We start from the raw sequence: 16,350 nt of genomic DNA, 5'->3' as shown, positions 1-16,350 counted from the left end.
CTGTGCGATTTTATAAATGTTTTCATCAAGTAAATAAAGAGCAACATCTTACTCTGGGGGAGGGAAGTAACGAGAGGACTATGATTTAAGAAACTTGTCAAAAAAAGAATGGTGGAGAGTTGGGGTTGAGGAGAATTTTTTATGCAGTGAGTTAATACAATCTTGAATATACATTGGAGGAAGCAGATACCAAAATACTCTTCAAGGGTCATTTGTTTGCAGAATTGAAAAGTAAATATTTTGAGAGCGATGGGATAAGGGAAGAGGGTTAAAACTAATGGGATAGCTCATCCAAAGAGTTAGCAGAAAAGGCCCAATAGCCTCCAAGTACAGATATAGATTTGATAATCTTCAGATTATTTCTAGCTCGTCATGGTTGGAAAAAGTACAAAGTGTACTGTACTTTCAAACAACATTGTTAAAGAAGGGGAGGTCAGAACAAAGACACCAGTGGTCAAGCCATAACAGAAAGAATGGGGATAAAAAATGGCTAGCTGTTTCTGTAGCACCAAAGAACAGGTTAATAACAGAAATTTTTAAGAACTGGAAGAATTCAATGAAGATGTCACTGAAGATTTAACCCCTAAATCTCTCTACATCTCTTTAGATCAAAGAATCGATCACTTGGAGTTTTGAATTGTTTGCAGACGTAAGCGTTGATATTTTTACAACTGTGTTGTTTTAACAATGAAAACAATTCTTTAGAAATCTTTTCTTTCAGCATCACTTCATATTTACCTCATAACAAAAGAGTAATGAGAATTGAAAACAAACTACAATTATCTATCTATCTCAGTCTGAAATATATACAAGGAAACTGCTCCCACAGCTCTCTGCAGTAAGGAGTTCCCAAAGACTCAAACTCCTCCAAGAAAAGAAATTCATCCTCATCTCAGTCTTAAATTGGTGCGCTTTTATTCTGAGACTATGCACTCTGCTCTCCTCCAATGAGGGAAACATCCTCTCAGAATTTATCCTGTCAAGCCCCTGAGGCATCCAATATATTTTGACGACATTACCTCTCATTCTTCTAAATTCCAAGTAAAACAATTCCGCCATACCAGGGTCAACCTAATGAACCTTTTCTGAACCATCGCCAATGCAATAATGGGGGCGATGCTTCCAAAAACATTCTATGTGCTGAATTCATGGGAAAACTAGCTTAAAACACAATTGTATTTTCAGTGGGAGTTCAGACTTGAATCTCCCACACTTTGTGCAAACTAGAGGTCACAGTCGTGAATATCAGTAAAAGCTTGGGGAGGTGCAGGGCCTATTTGCACTAGAGTCTGACAGTTCTGGGCCTCTGTGCATGCACAGTGGCCCAGAACTGTCAACCTGCAATTTGCTGGCCAGCAATTGAGCTGCCAGCCCGGGACCCCTGCAGTGCTGCCCCTCCCGTCATCTCCACAGCCCAATCATGGACTAACAACCATTCCTGGGCCAGCCCCGAACACTCCTGCCCAGGAGTGCCCAAACTCCAGCCTCCCTGCCTGCTCCCCCCCACAGCAGCGACGATTTCCCACCGCCCCCAGCGGATCCCACCCCCATGGGAGGCAGCCTCAACCTCTGGCAAACCCCTTCCCACCCACCTGCCCCAATTGCTGACCTCCCTCCAGCCCCATTCAATCCCAATGCAGAGTGGCAGCAGGACCTCCCCCGCCACACCTAACAATCACCCCTAAGCTCCTTCCCAGGCTCCACCCCTTTAGCACTGCCCGATGCCCGGACATGGACACTTTGCCCCTTGTATAATGCCATGGGGCACAGGCTGGCACTGCCAGGGTGCCCGTGTCCAGAGGGCACTAGCCCCCATCGCCTAGCTCCCTAGGGGGCCCCGATTGCCTTCCCTTCATTCCAGAGGGGTCTCTGCTACTTCCCCAAAAGTGGGGAGCTAGACTGCACCCCGCCGGTGTGAAATTGCACTGACAGGGTGGGAGATGCTAGCCATTCACCTGACGAAGGGGCTAACCCCAAAAGCTTGTGAGTCTATTATCAAATAAATCGGTTGGACTAAAACCTGGTGTTGTCAGACTTTTTACTGTGTTTACGCCAGTCCAACGCCGGCATACCCACATCATGCTAGCAGGGCCGGAGGCTTCAGTCCCAGGTCTGCTAATGACATTAAAATAAGATTTAAAATAGATTTAAACCACTTAGTTGCTGCTCCCGCTGGTTTGCAGTGTAGTCCCGACCGCGCCGAACAACCGGTGCTTGGAGATGCGCGCACGTCAGGAATGCACATGTGAATCCCATGAATTGGGATTGGGCCAGGAGAATTGCCCCACTATCTTTCATTAAATAAGGCGACCAAACTGCTCACAATATTCCAGATGTGATCTCATCAGTTCCTTGTGCAATTGCAGCAAGACTCTGTACTTTTATGCTCCAACCTCCTTGAAATAAGGGCCAACATTCCATCAGCCTTCCTGTTGCACCTGTTAGATTTCTATGTTTCATGCATAAATATCTCCAAGTCCCTCTGTCTTGCAACTTTCTGCAGTTTTTCTCCATTTAAATGTGTTGTTTTTTTTTGTTCTCCCTTCCAAAATGAACAACTTCACATTTTTCCACATTATTCTCCATCTGCCAACATTTTGCTCACAAACGTATGCGATCAATATCTCAAGTAGAAGTAAAAGATCAGCTGTGACTGCACTGAAAGATAAAATGGGCTCAAAGGGCTGAGTGATCTATTCACGCTCCTATTTCTTATGTTCTAAGAACATAAGAACACAAGAAATAGGAGCAGGAGTAGGCCATCTAGCCCCTCAAGCCTGCCCCGCCATCCAATAAGATCATGGCTGATCTGTCGTGGCTCAGTTCCACATTCCCGCCCTCTCCCCATAACTCCTAATCCCCTCTCCTATCAAAAACCCATCAACCCGCTTCTTCAAAATATTTAGCGAGGTAGCCTCCACCACTTCAACGGGCAGAGAATTCCAGAGATTCACCACCCTTTGAGTGAAGAAGTTCCTCCTCAACTCCGTTCTAAACCGCCCCCCCTTTATCTTGAGGCTGTGCCCCCTAGTCCTACTATCCTTTCTGAGCGGGAAGAGTCTCTCCACCTCTATCCTATCCATCCCATTCATCATCTTATACGTCTCAATGAGATCTCCCCTCATTCTTCTAAACTCTAACGAGTACAAGCCTAATTTATTCAGCCTCTCCTCATAGCTCAACCCCCTCAACTCCGGCATCAGCCTAGTAAACCTCCTCTGCACTCCCTCCAAGGCCAAAATATCCTTGCGTAAGTACGGTGCCCAAAACTGCACACAATACTCCAGCTGCGGCCTCACCAATGCCCTATACAGCCACAGCAAGACCTCCCTACTTTTATATTCAATCCCCCTCGCTATGAAGGCCAGCATCCCATTCGCCTTCCTGACCACCTGCTGCACCTGCAAGCTGGGTTTTTGCGACTCATGCACAAGGACCCCGAGGTCCCTCTGCACCGTCGCCTGCTGCAGTTTTCTAAACTAAAGATATAAAAGCATTTCAGGCATTTCAGGCAGCTCCTCAGGTTTGTGCTCCATTTTTTCCTCTTAGTTGTTGGGGGGGTGGTGGCGGGAGGTGGTGGTGAGAATTTAAGCACAGCTGAGGTGTCTAGCCTTTGGTGCTGATTGGGTCAGAGTGGGAATGGGTGAATTAAACCAGGTTATATTAGACAAGGCAGAGAGGAGCAAGAGAAACAGCAATCCCAAAGAACAGGCATGAGGACTAATAAAAGCCAAAATAAAAATACAGATCTTGTTAATGTGAGCCAATATTCGATGAAAAGATTTAAAAAAATAAAGCATTCTGAAGTGAGGCAGTGAGTGCAAAGGGTTTGTAAATGTGGTGTTTATTTATTTTTAAAACTGATGGTTAATTGAATAGAAAGCTGATTAATTATATTTAATATCAAACCGGTATCAGAGGAACAATAAGTTGTTCAGTTTCTGTTTTTATATAATTCTGTGTTTTAATAATAGCATCAGCAATAAAATAAAATGGAAAGAGATTGACGTAGTAATTGTATAAATTAACTATGCAATTAAAACCAAAATTAACTGAGATTAAAATTTTTAATTGAGGTATTAATGACAGTTATTTATTTTCAATGGTTTGACAGCTGGAATCTACTCAGCAGGTGGCTTGGTCTGGCTGACACTATAGCGCTCATTTAGGTAGGAGCCCACCCCAGCCAGTAACTTTGATTATTGTTGGGTCAATCAGAGAATCCCATCACAGAGAGGAGGGCATTCTCATCCACTCATAGCAACCCAGATTTAAATTGGGTCAAGTTCAGATGAAATACACTGACTTCAATGAGGGATTGGAAGAAGTTTACAAACAGATCACCCACCCAAAGCAGTCTCATTACCATCGGGTGTGTTCAACTGGGATTGGGACTTGGGTGTTTGTAGACACCTAAAAGAACAAAGAACAAAGAACAACCCAGCACGGGAAACAGGCCCTTCGGCCCAACGAGCCCGCGCCGCCGCATCACCCTACACCTGTTCTACCCTGCGTGTCTATGAATGGAACCCCTAACTTAGCCAGATTCAGAGGAGAATAGTGTCAATTTGGTATTGCACTGTATTGCCTGTATTGCAAAGCCCAAACCTACTACAGTTTGGAGGTCTCATCCTGAGCAGCAAATCTCTCTTCGTGCCTACACTTAGTGAGATGGCAATGAATAGTACAAAATTGCATTTCTGCAGTGTTTTTCATGACATCAGGATATCTGGAACTCATTACACTCTATCAAGTATTTTGGAGGTATAGTCTTTGGCGTGAGGTAGGAAACGTGGCAGCCAATTTTGACGAAGGGAGATCCTACAAATATCAAAATTATGTTTTAAATTCTTTCATGGGATGGGGGCAGCGCAGCTGACATGTCAAATTGAGGTCCCAATCTGTCCTCTCAAGATCCCACTGAAATGTTCTGAAGAGGATGAGATGTGTTCTGTATAGAGTCAATATTTATCCCCTACCCAACATCAAGAAACCAGATAATCCAGTCATTATTGTTGGGGGTTGTTAGTTACAGAACAATATGTTTTTAAAAAGTCTTCATTGTCTTCAGTAGGGGCAGTTGTTATGTGTTTATAGTTTTTCATAGTGTGGGGAGTAGGGAACTCGATCACCATCACCATGAAAACCATGTAGTGCCATTTTATGCAAATAAACTATCCACAGATTGGAAGACTGTGCACTGCCTCCACAGGGTACATTTCTGTCAAAATAAACAAAAAACTCCAACATGAATCATTACTTATATTTCAGTTGCCAGTACCAGGAAAAAGTGCCTTTTTTCAGTTATATCCAATCAAATCCAAAGTATCCACCAGCGAGTCATTACAGATCCAAGCTTACAAGACAGGCCATTCTTTTCCTGTCTTGGACAAGCTGATAGGAGCAGGCATTGCACCCCCTCCAGTGCTTGATCTCATTTGCATCTTAGCCAAAAGGCCTAGATGCTGTTTTAAAAAGTTGCTTCAAATGAAGCCTCAGTGTAATCTCATTGACTACTATTAAATGCAGGACAGCAAAACTACACTTAATCTTAGCCAAAAGGAAAAAAATGCCTGTTACAATCCCTGCGGTATGTTACCACCCAGCTGATTATTGAGCAATAGAACATAGAACATTACAGCGCAGTACAGGCCCTTCGGCCCTCAATGTTGCGCCGACCAGTGGAACCAATCTAATGACCCTCTAACCTAAACTATTCCAATGTTATCCATATGCCTATCCACTGACCATTTGAACACCCTTAAAGTTGGCGAGTCCACAACTGCTGCAGGCATGGCTTTCCACTCCTTTACTACCTTCTGAGTAAAGAACCTACCTCTGACATCTGTCCTATAATTACCACCCCTCAATTTAAAGCTATGTCCCCTCGTGTTAGCCATCTCCATCCGAGGAAAAAGGCTCTCACTGTTCACCCTATCTAACCCTCTGATCATCTTGTATGCCTCAAGGAGGTACATTCAAGGAGCAAGGAAGGTACATTCCCTGTACTAAACTGCATGAGGTCCACTTCAAGGTGTTATTACTAAATTTGGACAGTGCAAAAACCCAAGGACTGGAGTGAATTTCTAATGTTTGTGCGATGTTTAAGTTAGGTATGGCTGTGTAATCTTCCCTCCAATTGGATAGGCTGCCATATTCCATATTCATATAGAGGAATGGTGATGTGGAGGACAGCGCCAGACTGCAGAAATTGCAATTGAAGGGTCAAAATCAATGGATATCGTACACACACGGAGTTAATGGATCTGTCTTTTGATAAATGTTACTATCTGCCCCAGGGACCATTTAGAAAGTAATTTTTGACTTGAAAATGAAAAGTATTTTTCAAATGGCAGTGATTCAGATTCCATCAGATAATAGGAACATCTTTGGTTTCACATCATTAAATTTAATCAGGTATATTAGAAAAGGCCTGTTCCATTTCTTTTTAATGTTGGAACATTCTGAAATTCCTGAGGTCATGTGTGATGCCTGATAATTGCAAGCTCTTTCTTCTTAGTTCCTTAACCAGTATTCCTTTTAAACACAACATGCCTCAAGTTTTATTCTAAGCTCTTACAGCAAATATGATCAGATGCCTTGTGAAAGTCAATGCATAAATTCGATCAGCTCCTCTTAATGCCTGATACAGGATCAACGGCAGGGTTCTGAGAAATGCGGAGGAACAGAGAGATTTTGGAGTTCGTATCCACAGATCTCTGAAGGTTACCACTCAAGTGGATAGAGCCGTGAAGAAGGCTTATAGTGTGGTAGCGTTTATTAACAGGGAGTTTAAGTTTAAGAGTCATGGGGTTATGCTGCAACTATACCGGACATGGTGAGACCACATTTGGAATATTGTGTGCAGTCTTGGTCACCTCACCATAAGAAGAATGTGGAAGCATTGGAGAGAGTGCAGAGGAGATTTACCAGGATGCTGCCTGGTTTGGAGGGTAGGTCTTATGAGGAAAGGTTGAGGGAGCTGGGGCTTTTCTCTTTGAAGGGGAGGAGGACGTGAGGCGACTTAATAGAGGTTATAAGATGATGAGAGAGATAGATAGAGTGGACATCCAGAGACTATTTCCTCGGGTGAATGTAGCTGTTACTAGGGGGCATAACTATAAGTTTCACGGTGAGAGATATAGGAGGGATGTCTGAGGTAATTCTTTATGCAAACAGTGGTTGGGCTGTGGAATGCACTGCCTGCTGTGATAGTAGAGTCGGACACATTAAGAACCTTCAAGCAGTTATTGGATAGACACATGGAGCACACCAGAATGATAGGAAGTGGGATATCTTGATCTTGGGTTCGGACATAGCTTGGCACAACATCAAGGGCCGAAAGGCCTGTGCTGTGCTTTACTGTTCTATGTTCTAAATGCTGAGATTTCCTTCAACATTTAATTCAAAGCATCCAAGGTGACTGGCCCTTCCCAATGACAAGTCTTCCTGATTAGCCTAGACTCTTCCAAAGATTCACTCATTTTATCCAGCATTAGGGCCTGTGGACATTTAAATCTAGCTGAGACCTAAGATTTTCCAGGTTGTCCCTGCTCATGTTTAACCAGTATATTGGAGTGACATGCACTGTGGATAAAGGGGAACTGGTGGATGTATTGTCATCAAAAGGCATCTGATTACATGCCACAAGAAAGGTTATGGTGGAACAGAAAAGTTCAAGGTGTAGGGAGGTAACACATTAGCCTGCATAAGAAAATGCCTGGCTTGCAGAAAACAGATCATGCAGAATCTAATTGGCAGGATATGATGACTGGAGTCTTGCAGGACTCTGTGCTAGAACCTCAATAGTTTACAGTTTATATCAATGACTATAACAAAAGAAGTGAAAGCATGGCATCTAAACTTGCAGATGACACAAAGATAGGTAGGAAAGCATGTGGTGAAGGAAATGTCAAATGGATATGGATACGTTGAGTGAGTGGACAAAAATCTGGCAGATGGAGTATAATGTAGAAAATGTGAAGTTGTTCACTTCAGCAGGAAGAATAAAAAAACCTGCAAAATTCCAAAGTGCAGAGGGATCTAGGTGTTCTAGTGCATAAGTCTCAAAAAGCTAGAATGCGGATACAATATGTAATTAAGAAGGCTAATGGAATGCTATCCTTTATTGTGACAGGAATTGAACATAAAAGTAAGGGTGTATTGTTTCACTTATACAGAGCATTAGTGAGACCACATCTTGAATATGCGTGCAGTTTTGATCTTATTTAAAGGATTTAAATGTGTTGGAGGAGTGGGCTGTCTTGAGGAAAGGTTGGACAGACTGGGCTTGTTTTCACTCAAGTTTAGAAGCGTGTGGTATGTGGTAGTATGGCCCTTTTAAGGGGTGGTTGTTCACGGGTCACATGACCCTCCTGAGGCCTATCAAAAAGAGATGCATGAACCATCACCCAATGAGGTGCAGGTCCTGGTAGGAGGAAACTTTCAGTGTGAGCCTTGAAGTCAGTGGGACTAGATCTGTATTTGTAATGAATTTGTCTGTTTAGTTTTGATTTTTGTTCAATAAATCACTGTTGTGGTTTAAAGCTTCATTGTCATGATAGCTCCTGTTATTATAGAGGGGAGACATGATTGAGGTACACAAGATCCTGAATTGTATTGACAAGGTGGACATGAAAAGAATGGCTGGCATTCTGGTGGGTTGGAGTGGGAGATGCGTGTCACCGGCCTTGTTCTGAGATTTGCACACCTGACGAAGGGACACCGTTTCTGAAAGCTTGTGGGATGAATATCAAATAAACTGGTTGGACTCTAACCTGGTGTTGTGAGACTTCTTACTCTATTTGTGCATGCGCCAGGAACACGTGCATCTCCCACAGTCAGCGAACAGTCACTGGTCGGATCATGCTGGAAACCAGCAGGAAGGTAGGCAAGTCATTTGAATTTGTTTTTAATTTTTTTCTAATGTCTTTTAAACGTAATTATCGGGAACTTACCGGTCCCAATTGAATCTCCCATCCTGCCAGGAGTACTTCATTCCAGCCGGGTTTAGAGTCACTCCCCACGTTCGGGGAACTAGTGGGAGATCCTGCCAGTATGAAAGGGGAGCATTCAGAGCCTCCCGGGAGTCGAGCAGCAGGGGCATGGTGTCTCCTGGGCATGGGCACCCTGTGGAGATGCTGGCGTTGGACTGGGGTAAACACAGTAAGAAGTCTGACAACACCAGGTTTAGGTCCAACCAATTGGTTGGACCTAAACCTGGCGTTGTCAGTCATCTTAATGGGCACCCTGACAGTGCCAGTCTGTGCCCCTGGCACTGCCCAAGGGGCAAAGTGCCTATGCCTAGGGAGCATTGGGCAGTGCCAAGGGAGCAGGGCCTATTGTGGGTGACAGCTAGGGGCAATTGGCGGGGTGGTGGGTCCTGCTGCCACTCTGCATGGGGATTGGTCAGAGATGAAGTGGGGGCAGCGAAAGGGGTAGGCTGGGGTGGGGATGCTCTGTGGGTGGGGGGGAGGGCTGACTCCCGGGGGTGGTCTAACCCTGGGAGAGGTCAGCGCAGGGAAGGGGGCGATTTGCCAAGGTGAGGGGGTGGGGGCATTGCCACTGCTGGGGTGGGGGAGGGAGGATGGGGGAGAGGGGGGCTGGACATTCAAGGTACTCCATTACAGAGAGAGGGCAGGGCTGGCCCGGGAATTGTGGGAGCTGCCATCAGGATGTGCGAGTGGCTGGAGGGGCAGCACTGTGGGGGTCCTGAGCTGGCCAGTGATCAGGCTGGCCAGCAAACAGGAGGTCTGACAGATCAGGACCACTGCGCATGTGTACAGTTCCAGAACTGTCAGACTCTGGCATGAATAGGCCCTGACATCCTGGGTTTTTAATGAGATTCACAATTGGAACCTCTGCAGTGCTTTGAGTGGGGATGTTTAGGTGAGAAGTTGAACTGACAAAACAGTTGGGATGTGGTACTGTTTCCCCGCCAATTTAGCGCTTTTGGGAGCATCGCGGCCAATGTTTCTTATTGTGAAAGAGCACAGAACCAGGGAGCACTGTTTTAAAATTAGGGGTCATTCTTTTCGGACAGCGATGAGGAAATATTTTTGTGCGACTTTGGATCTGCTACAGAAGGCAGTGGAGTTGGGTCATTGAATATCTTTAAGGTGGAGGCAGGTAGATTATTGTTCAGCAAGAGAATCAAACATTATCAGGGATTTGGGGGGGGGTGGGGGTGGTAGATAGGAATATGGAATTCGAAACACAAGTAGATCAGCCATGATCATATTGAACACAGAACGTGACTGAGGGGCTGAATGGCGTACTCTGCTCCTATTTTGTATACTGGCATACTCCCTTGCCAAAACAAGGATAAATCTATCCTATCATTGAGACTATTGCTTCCAATATCTTTTGAACAAGTGTATGAGTATATCCTGCTGCCCTCTCTGACCACCCGAATCCCCACCCTCTTTCCTTCCACAGTTGGATGTCTTACTCCTGCCTCTGGGGATTTCCCTTTTCAAATTGAATATTTCACATGAAATCAGATCCTGATAGGATAGATAGAATAGTCGGATATGACAGTCAGTCTCTCAGCAGCAACCAGAATGGTGATCACCGTACCATTCACATTGGACACTAGCACATGACACAAAACTAGCATCAAATTGCCATAACCAGAAATGTCACTGAATGAAATTGGTGTGGGAATTACAAAAAGAATCAGTTCTGGATGATCTTCTGAGGTTGGAGGTAAAGTTATTAGTTGAACAATATTGAGGGATCTTACCTCAATATCTAACTTCTATTTGTAGCTGCCTTGAGAGATTTTGATAGGACAGTATAGAGGAGTTTTACTCTGTATCTAACACCATGCTCTACCTTTCCTGAGAGAGTTTGATGGGACAGTTAAAGCGAGCATTACTCTGCATCTAACCCCATGCTGTACCCGTCCTGGAAGTGTTTGATTGGGCAATGTAAAGCATGCATCATTCTGTATCTAACCCAGTACTATATGATGGGGACAATATAGAGGGAGCTTTATTCTGAATCTAACCCTGTGCTTTACCTGTCCTGGGAGTGTTTGATGGGAACAGCCTAGAGAGAATTTTACTCTGCATCTAACTCTACATGGGGCAGCACGGTGGCGGGGTGGCATAGTGTTTAGCACTGCTGCTTCACAGCTCCAGGGACCTGGGTTTGATTCCCGGCCTGGGTCACTGTCTGCGTGTTTACACATTCTCACCGTGTCTGTTTGTGTTTCCTCTGGGTGCTCCGATTTCCTCCCATAATTCAAAGAAGTGCAGGTTAGGTTGATTGGCCATGCTAAATTACCCCTTAATGTCCCAGGATGTATAGGTTAGAGGGATTAGTGGGTTAAATATGTGGGGTTATGGGGATCAGACCTGGGTGAGATTGTTGTCAGTGTAGACTCAATGGGCTAAATGGCCTCCTTCTGCAGTGTAGGGATTCTGTGATGCTATGAACCTTGCTGTACCTGTTCTGAGAGAGTTTGATGGTGACAATGTAGAGGAAGCTTTACTCTGTAACTATCCCCATGTTACACCTGTACTGGGAGTATCTTATCCATGATTTCTGAGATGAAATGTATTCCATTTCCAATTCATCACATCTCTGACCTCAATAAGCAGAATATTACTGAAGGTTACGTATTTATTTTAGTTTTTTCTCCAGTGTCACTGTGGAGATCACTGATGCATTTGCTTCTTTCTGTGAATCAATCTGTGAGCTCATGTCACAGGAGAGATGAAAGAAAGTACATTTGTGTATTGGCTGTCAGAATTTCTAACTAGCTTCTCAGTTGCTCATTTGAAATGCAGTCCTCGTTGGCTGGCAACAATGATCAAAACACATAAGTGAGATCCGGTAAGTAAAGTCTACAGGAGGTCATGTGGAAAATGAAACAATCTTAGAAAATATTCACGCATTTATTTTTCATTAAAAATATCGTTGATCATCACAGCCTCCTTATCTTCAGATCCTCAGTGACAGGGGTCAGTACTTCCAGGAGCTTCATTCATTTTGATGGAGCTATTCTGAAGACAGCTTCCTCAAAGCATTAAGCTCCCAATGATCTCCTCTACTCTGGGGAGACTTATCGCAGACCAGGCAATCGCTTCGTGGAACATCTCTCCGTCTGCAAGAACAACCCCCTCCTTCCTGTCACTTGCCATTTTAACTCAGCATCTTGTTGTTATGCCCCATGTCCATCTTTCACCTGCTGCAAGGTTCCAGTAAAGCCCAACGCAACTCGAAGAACAGCACCTCGCCTTCTAAGTTAGCACTTTACAGACTTCTAGACTGAACATTGAGTTCAACTACTTCAGACCATGAACACACCTCCATTTTTATATTTTGTCCTCCCCCACAGGACCCTCTGTAACTTGTTTTGCTTTCACAGGGCACTGACCCTTGGTCTGCTAATTAACGCATTTTGTTGCCTTACCTTTATGCCACTATTAGTATTTTCTTTAGTCTTTAATTCTATCATTAACAAGCCCTTTGGTTTGTGTCCATGACATCTTTGTTAATCTCTCCATAGCTCTGACCTATCACTGACCTTCTATTCTCTCCACCTTCTCCAACCCACTCTCCAGATATATAATCCATCAAATATCTACCACTCTTCAACTCTGAGGAAGAATCATTCAGACTCAAAACTTTAATGTTGTTTCCCTCTTCACAGATGCTGCCTTTTTTTAGTTTTCCAGCATCTGCAGTATTTTGCTTTTTTCTCCTTAAAATATTTCCTGATCAAGGCATTCCATGACCTTTGACCTCTAAGGCAAGCCCCAATATTGACCAAACAGTGACGGTGATAAACCTAAGGTGAGATCTAGAAGTGGTTTGTCAGAATTTTACACTTGCCCATTGTTGAGTTCTGAGGCAGGGTGGCTGTAAAATAGCAATGATGGGATTCCCTCTAAATTTGCCCATGATACTAAGTTGAGTGGGAGGGTGAGCTGTGAGAAGGGCGCAGAGATGCTTCAGCATGATTTGGTCAGGCTGAGTGTGTGGGTGGTAATATGCATGGCAGATGCTGTATAATGTGGATGAATGTGAGATTATTCATTTTGGTAGCAATAATAGGAAAACAGATTATTACTTGAATTGGTGTAGATTAAAAGTCGTGGATACTCAGTGAGATCTTGTTATTCTTGTACATCAGTCATTGAAAGTAAGTGTACAGGTACAGCAGGGAGTAAAGAAGGCAAACCAAATGTTGGCCTTCATAGCGAGAGGATTTGAGTATCAGAATAGAGATATTTTACTGCAACCGTATAGGGCGTTGGTGAGGCCACACCTGGAGTATTTGTGCAGCTTTGGTGTCCTTATCTGAGAAAGGCTGTCCTTGCTATAGAAAGAAAACAGCAAAGGTTTACCAGGCTGATTCCTGGGATGGCAGGTCTGTCATACAAGGAGAAAGTAAGTCGGTTAAGATTGAATTAATTGGAGTTTAGACCAGTGAGAGGAGATCTTCTGGAGATTTATAAAATTCTAACAGGGTTAAACAGGATAGATTCAGAAAGAATGTTCCAAATGGTGGGGGAGTCCAGAACTAGGGGTCATAGTATGAGGATAAGAGGTAAACCTTTTAGAACTGAGGTGAGGAGAAATTTCTCCATCTGGAGAGTGGTGAATGTGTGGAATTTATTATCACAGCAAGTAGATGAGGCCAGAACGTTGTCTGATTTCAAGAAGAAATCAGATATAGCTCTTGGGGTTAAAAAGATCAAGGAATATGAGGGGAAGAGGGGATCAGGATATGGAATTTGTTGATCAGCCATGATCATAATGAATGGCAGAGAAGGCTCAAAGGGCCAAATGACCTACTTCTGCTTCAAGTTGCTATGTTTCAATGAGATCCGGATGCAATTCTATAGTGTGGAGGGAGGGTGCGGATGGTGTGCAGATCCACAGATAGAGAGCCCATCCATGCCCCTATTAAGGCCATTAAATAGCCACGTACTGACCAATTAAGCACCTTTTCTCACTGAGTCTCAACGCTTGTCTGTTGGGCACCCAATTACTGAGGGTGAGAAAGAGAATAAATTCTCAATCCTAATCTTGAGTAGGGGTTGCGAATGGCTGTTTGAGGTGGGGGGATGTTCATCTCAATCTTAAAGCCCCGTCAGACTGGGGACACCCTGTCCTCATGAACTGGAGAGCTCCAGTCCTTCCTCTCCTCCCACCAACTCCCCACCACCCCCCCCCACCCCCACCCACCTCTAGTCAGCAAGATTACACCCCCTTGCAATCCCCAGGTCACCCTCTACCCTCCCTGAGAACCCTGGAACTTTAGCAGCACTGTGGTTCCCAGGGCATCGCCTCAGGCATGGCACTGCAGTACCACTTCCAGCCACTGCAATGCTGTATCTGGATGGGATGGGCTGGAGAGCTGTTGACCAAACTGATTGGCCTGTTGAAGTTGGCAGGGATGGTGTCCCCACTGACCTCCCAGATGACAGGTGCCAAATGCTCGCCATCCTGAAAGCCCTGGCCATTAGCCATTAAAGCTACATTCAAAACTTGAACCAATGTCTACCCAATTAAAAAAGTGGCTAAACAAATGAGCTGCTCTTCACCAGAACATTTTAGGCTAATGTCATCTGGAATTTATAATTTCTGAAAGCACTTGGCAGTCGATGAAGTACTTTTAAAATATTGCCTCTGTTTTATCAAAACGAATGGGGTAGCCTATTTGTGCACAGCAAGGTCTCACTAACAGCGATAACCAAAATAAACAGCTGGTCTGGTTTTTTTTTACAATGTTGGTTGAAGTATAAATATTTGGCCTGAGTTTCAGTGAGAATTCTAAGGCTCCTTTCCAATTGAACAGATAAGACCTCAATGTAAAATGGCAGAGAATCAGTTTTCTCCCCATTAAGCTGCCACTTCATTGAACGAAAGGGGGGATTCAACAGTTGTAGCTCAATCCTTGGAAAGCTTGTCCCTGTGTGGGAATTGGTATTGCCTGTATTTTGGACAGAGTGAGGGAGCAGCTAGCTGTGTGTGTGACGTTATCCGCTATGTGCCCCAACCTCCTAGTGATATCAGAACTGTAAGGGGCCCCATTTTGTTCTGGGCATACCTTTATCTGCGTAAGATGGGAAGTCTTTTCAATTAAAAGAAAACTCTACTCCTCCTTTAGCTACAAGTATACCAATACTGCTATGACCAAGGTTAGAAAGATGAAAGCAAAGTCTCACATTTACATCGCACCTACAGCAATGCTCGAACACAGTCAAAGCGTTTCTCAGTCAACAAAATGCTTTTGAAGAGAAGTCACTGTTGTGAAAGGACACCAGATAATCTGTGCACTGCAATCTTACACAAGCAATAAAACAGACGAATAATCTTAATTTTAGGGATAAATAATGGTCAGGACACTGGGGACAGCTCCCTGCTCCTCACACTAGTACTATGGGATCATTTTCATCTCGCTCAGATATCATATGGGGCCTTGGGTTAGCATCTCTCGAGCTGAAAGAACACACCTCTGACACTGCAGCACTCCAATATCAGCCTGAATACTTGTGCCCAGGTCCCAGGGTGAGGCTGAACTTTTGGAGTCAGGGGCAAGGATCTTACTGACTGAGTCATAGCCATTCCCTCAAGGCCCAGCATCAATGAGGTCATATGGTGCAGTTCAAAATATACACCAGGCAGTTCACTCATTTCTCCTTACCTTATTCTCTAGGCGGCCAATCAATTCAGCCAATCTGTTGATCTGCGATTCAAGCCCTTCTTCTCTGGCAGGTAAAGCTGATGGGGGATGCACACACACATCGTTAAAAACTTTCTAAAAACACACACAAGATAGCTGCACAACATCCTCGATGAATGGATGAAGCACCTGATCCCCTGATTCAATTCTTCATTTGTCACGGTTTATCTGGTTTCTCTGTTTAAAGACCATGCTGTACCGGACAGGTACAGAATAAAGCTCCCTCCACACTGTTCCATCAAACACTCCCAGGACAATTCCAGCATAGTTTTAGATACAGAGTAAAGCTCCCTCTACACTTTCCCCATTAAACACTCCCAGGAAGGGTACAGTACGGGGTTAAACATAGAGTAAATCTCCCTTTAAGCTTTCCCCATCAAACACTCCCAGGACAAGTACAGTCTGGGGTTAGATGTAGAATAAAGCTCCGTCTATATTATCCCCTTCACCATTGCCAGGAAAGGTACAGCATGGCATTAGATTCAGAGTAAATCTCCCTCTACACTTTTGCCATCAAATACTTCTGGGAAGAGGTGCAGCTTGTGTTGGATATAGAGTAAAGCTCCCTCTACACTGTCCCAGCAAACACCCCCAGGGCAAGTACAGTTGGATTCAAGCTCAGATTAACCTCTGCAATACAATGTCTC

At 44.3% G+C, this 16,350-nt stretch overlaps 1 protein-coding gene across 1 annotated transcript in view; it reads right to left on the bottom strand.

The window, feature by feature from the left end:
- necab2 (N-terminal EF-hand calcium binding protein 2) overlaps positions 1-16,350 on the bottom strand; it is a 165,326-nt gene that overhangs the window by 40,354 nt on the left and 108,622 nt on the right. Inside the window, exon 8 of the mRNA XM_080187276.1 lies at positions 15,665-15,741. Within this exon, the coding sequence (XP_080043402.1) occupies positions 15,665-15,741 (77 nt within the window). The remainder of the gene's footprint in view (positions 1-15,664; positions 15,742-16,350) is intronic.

Source organism: Carcharhinus amblyrhynchos, chromosome 4 (assembly GCF_965287045.1).
Source record: "Carcharhinus amblyrhynchos chromosome 4, sCarAmb.v2.hapA, whole genome shotgun sequence".
NCBI classification, from domain to species: Eukaryota; Metazoa; Chordata; class Chondrichthyes; order Carcharhiniformes; family Carcharhinidae; genus Carcharhinus; species Carcharhinus amblyrhynchos.
This window is presented reverse-complemented; position numbering and strand designations above follow the sequence as displayed.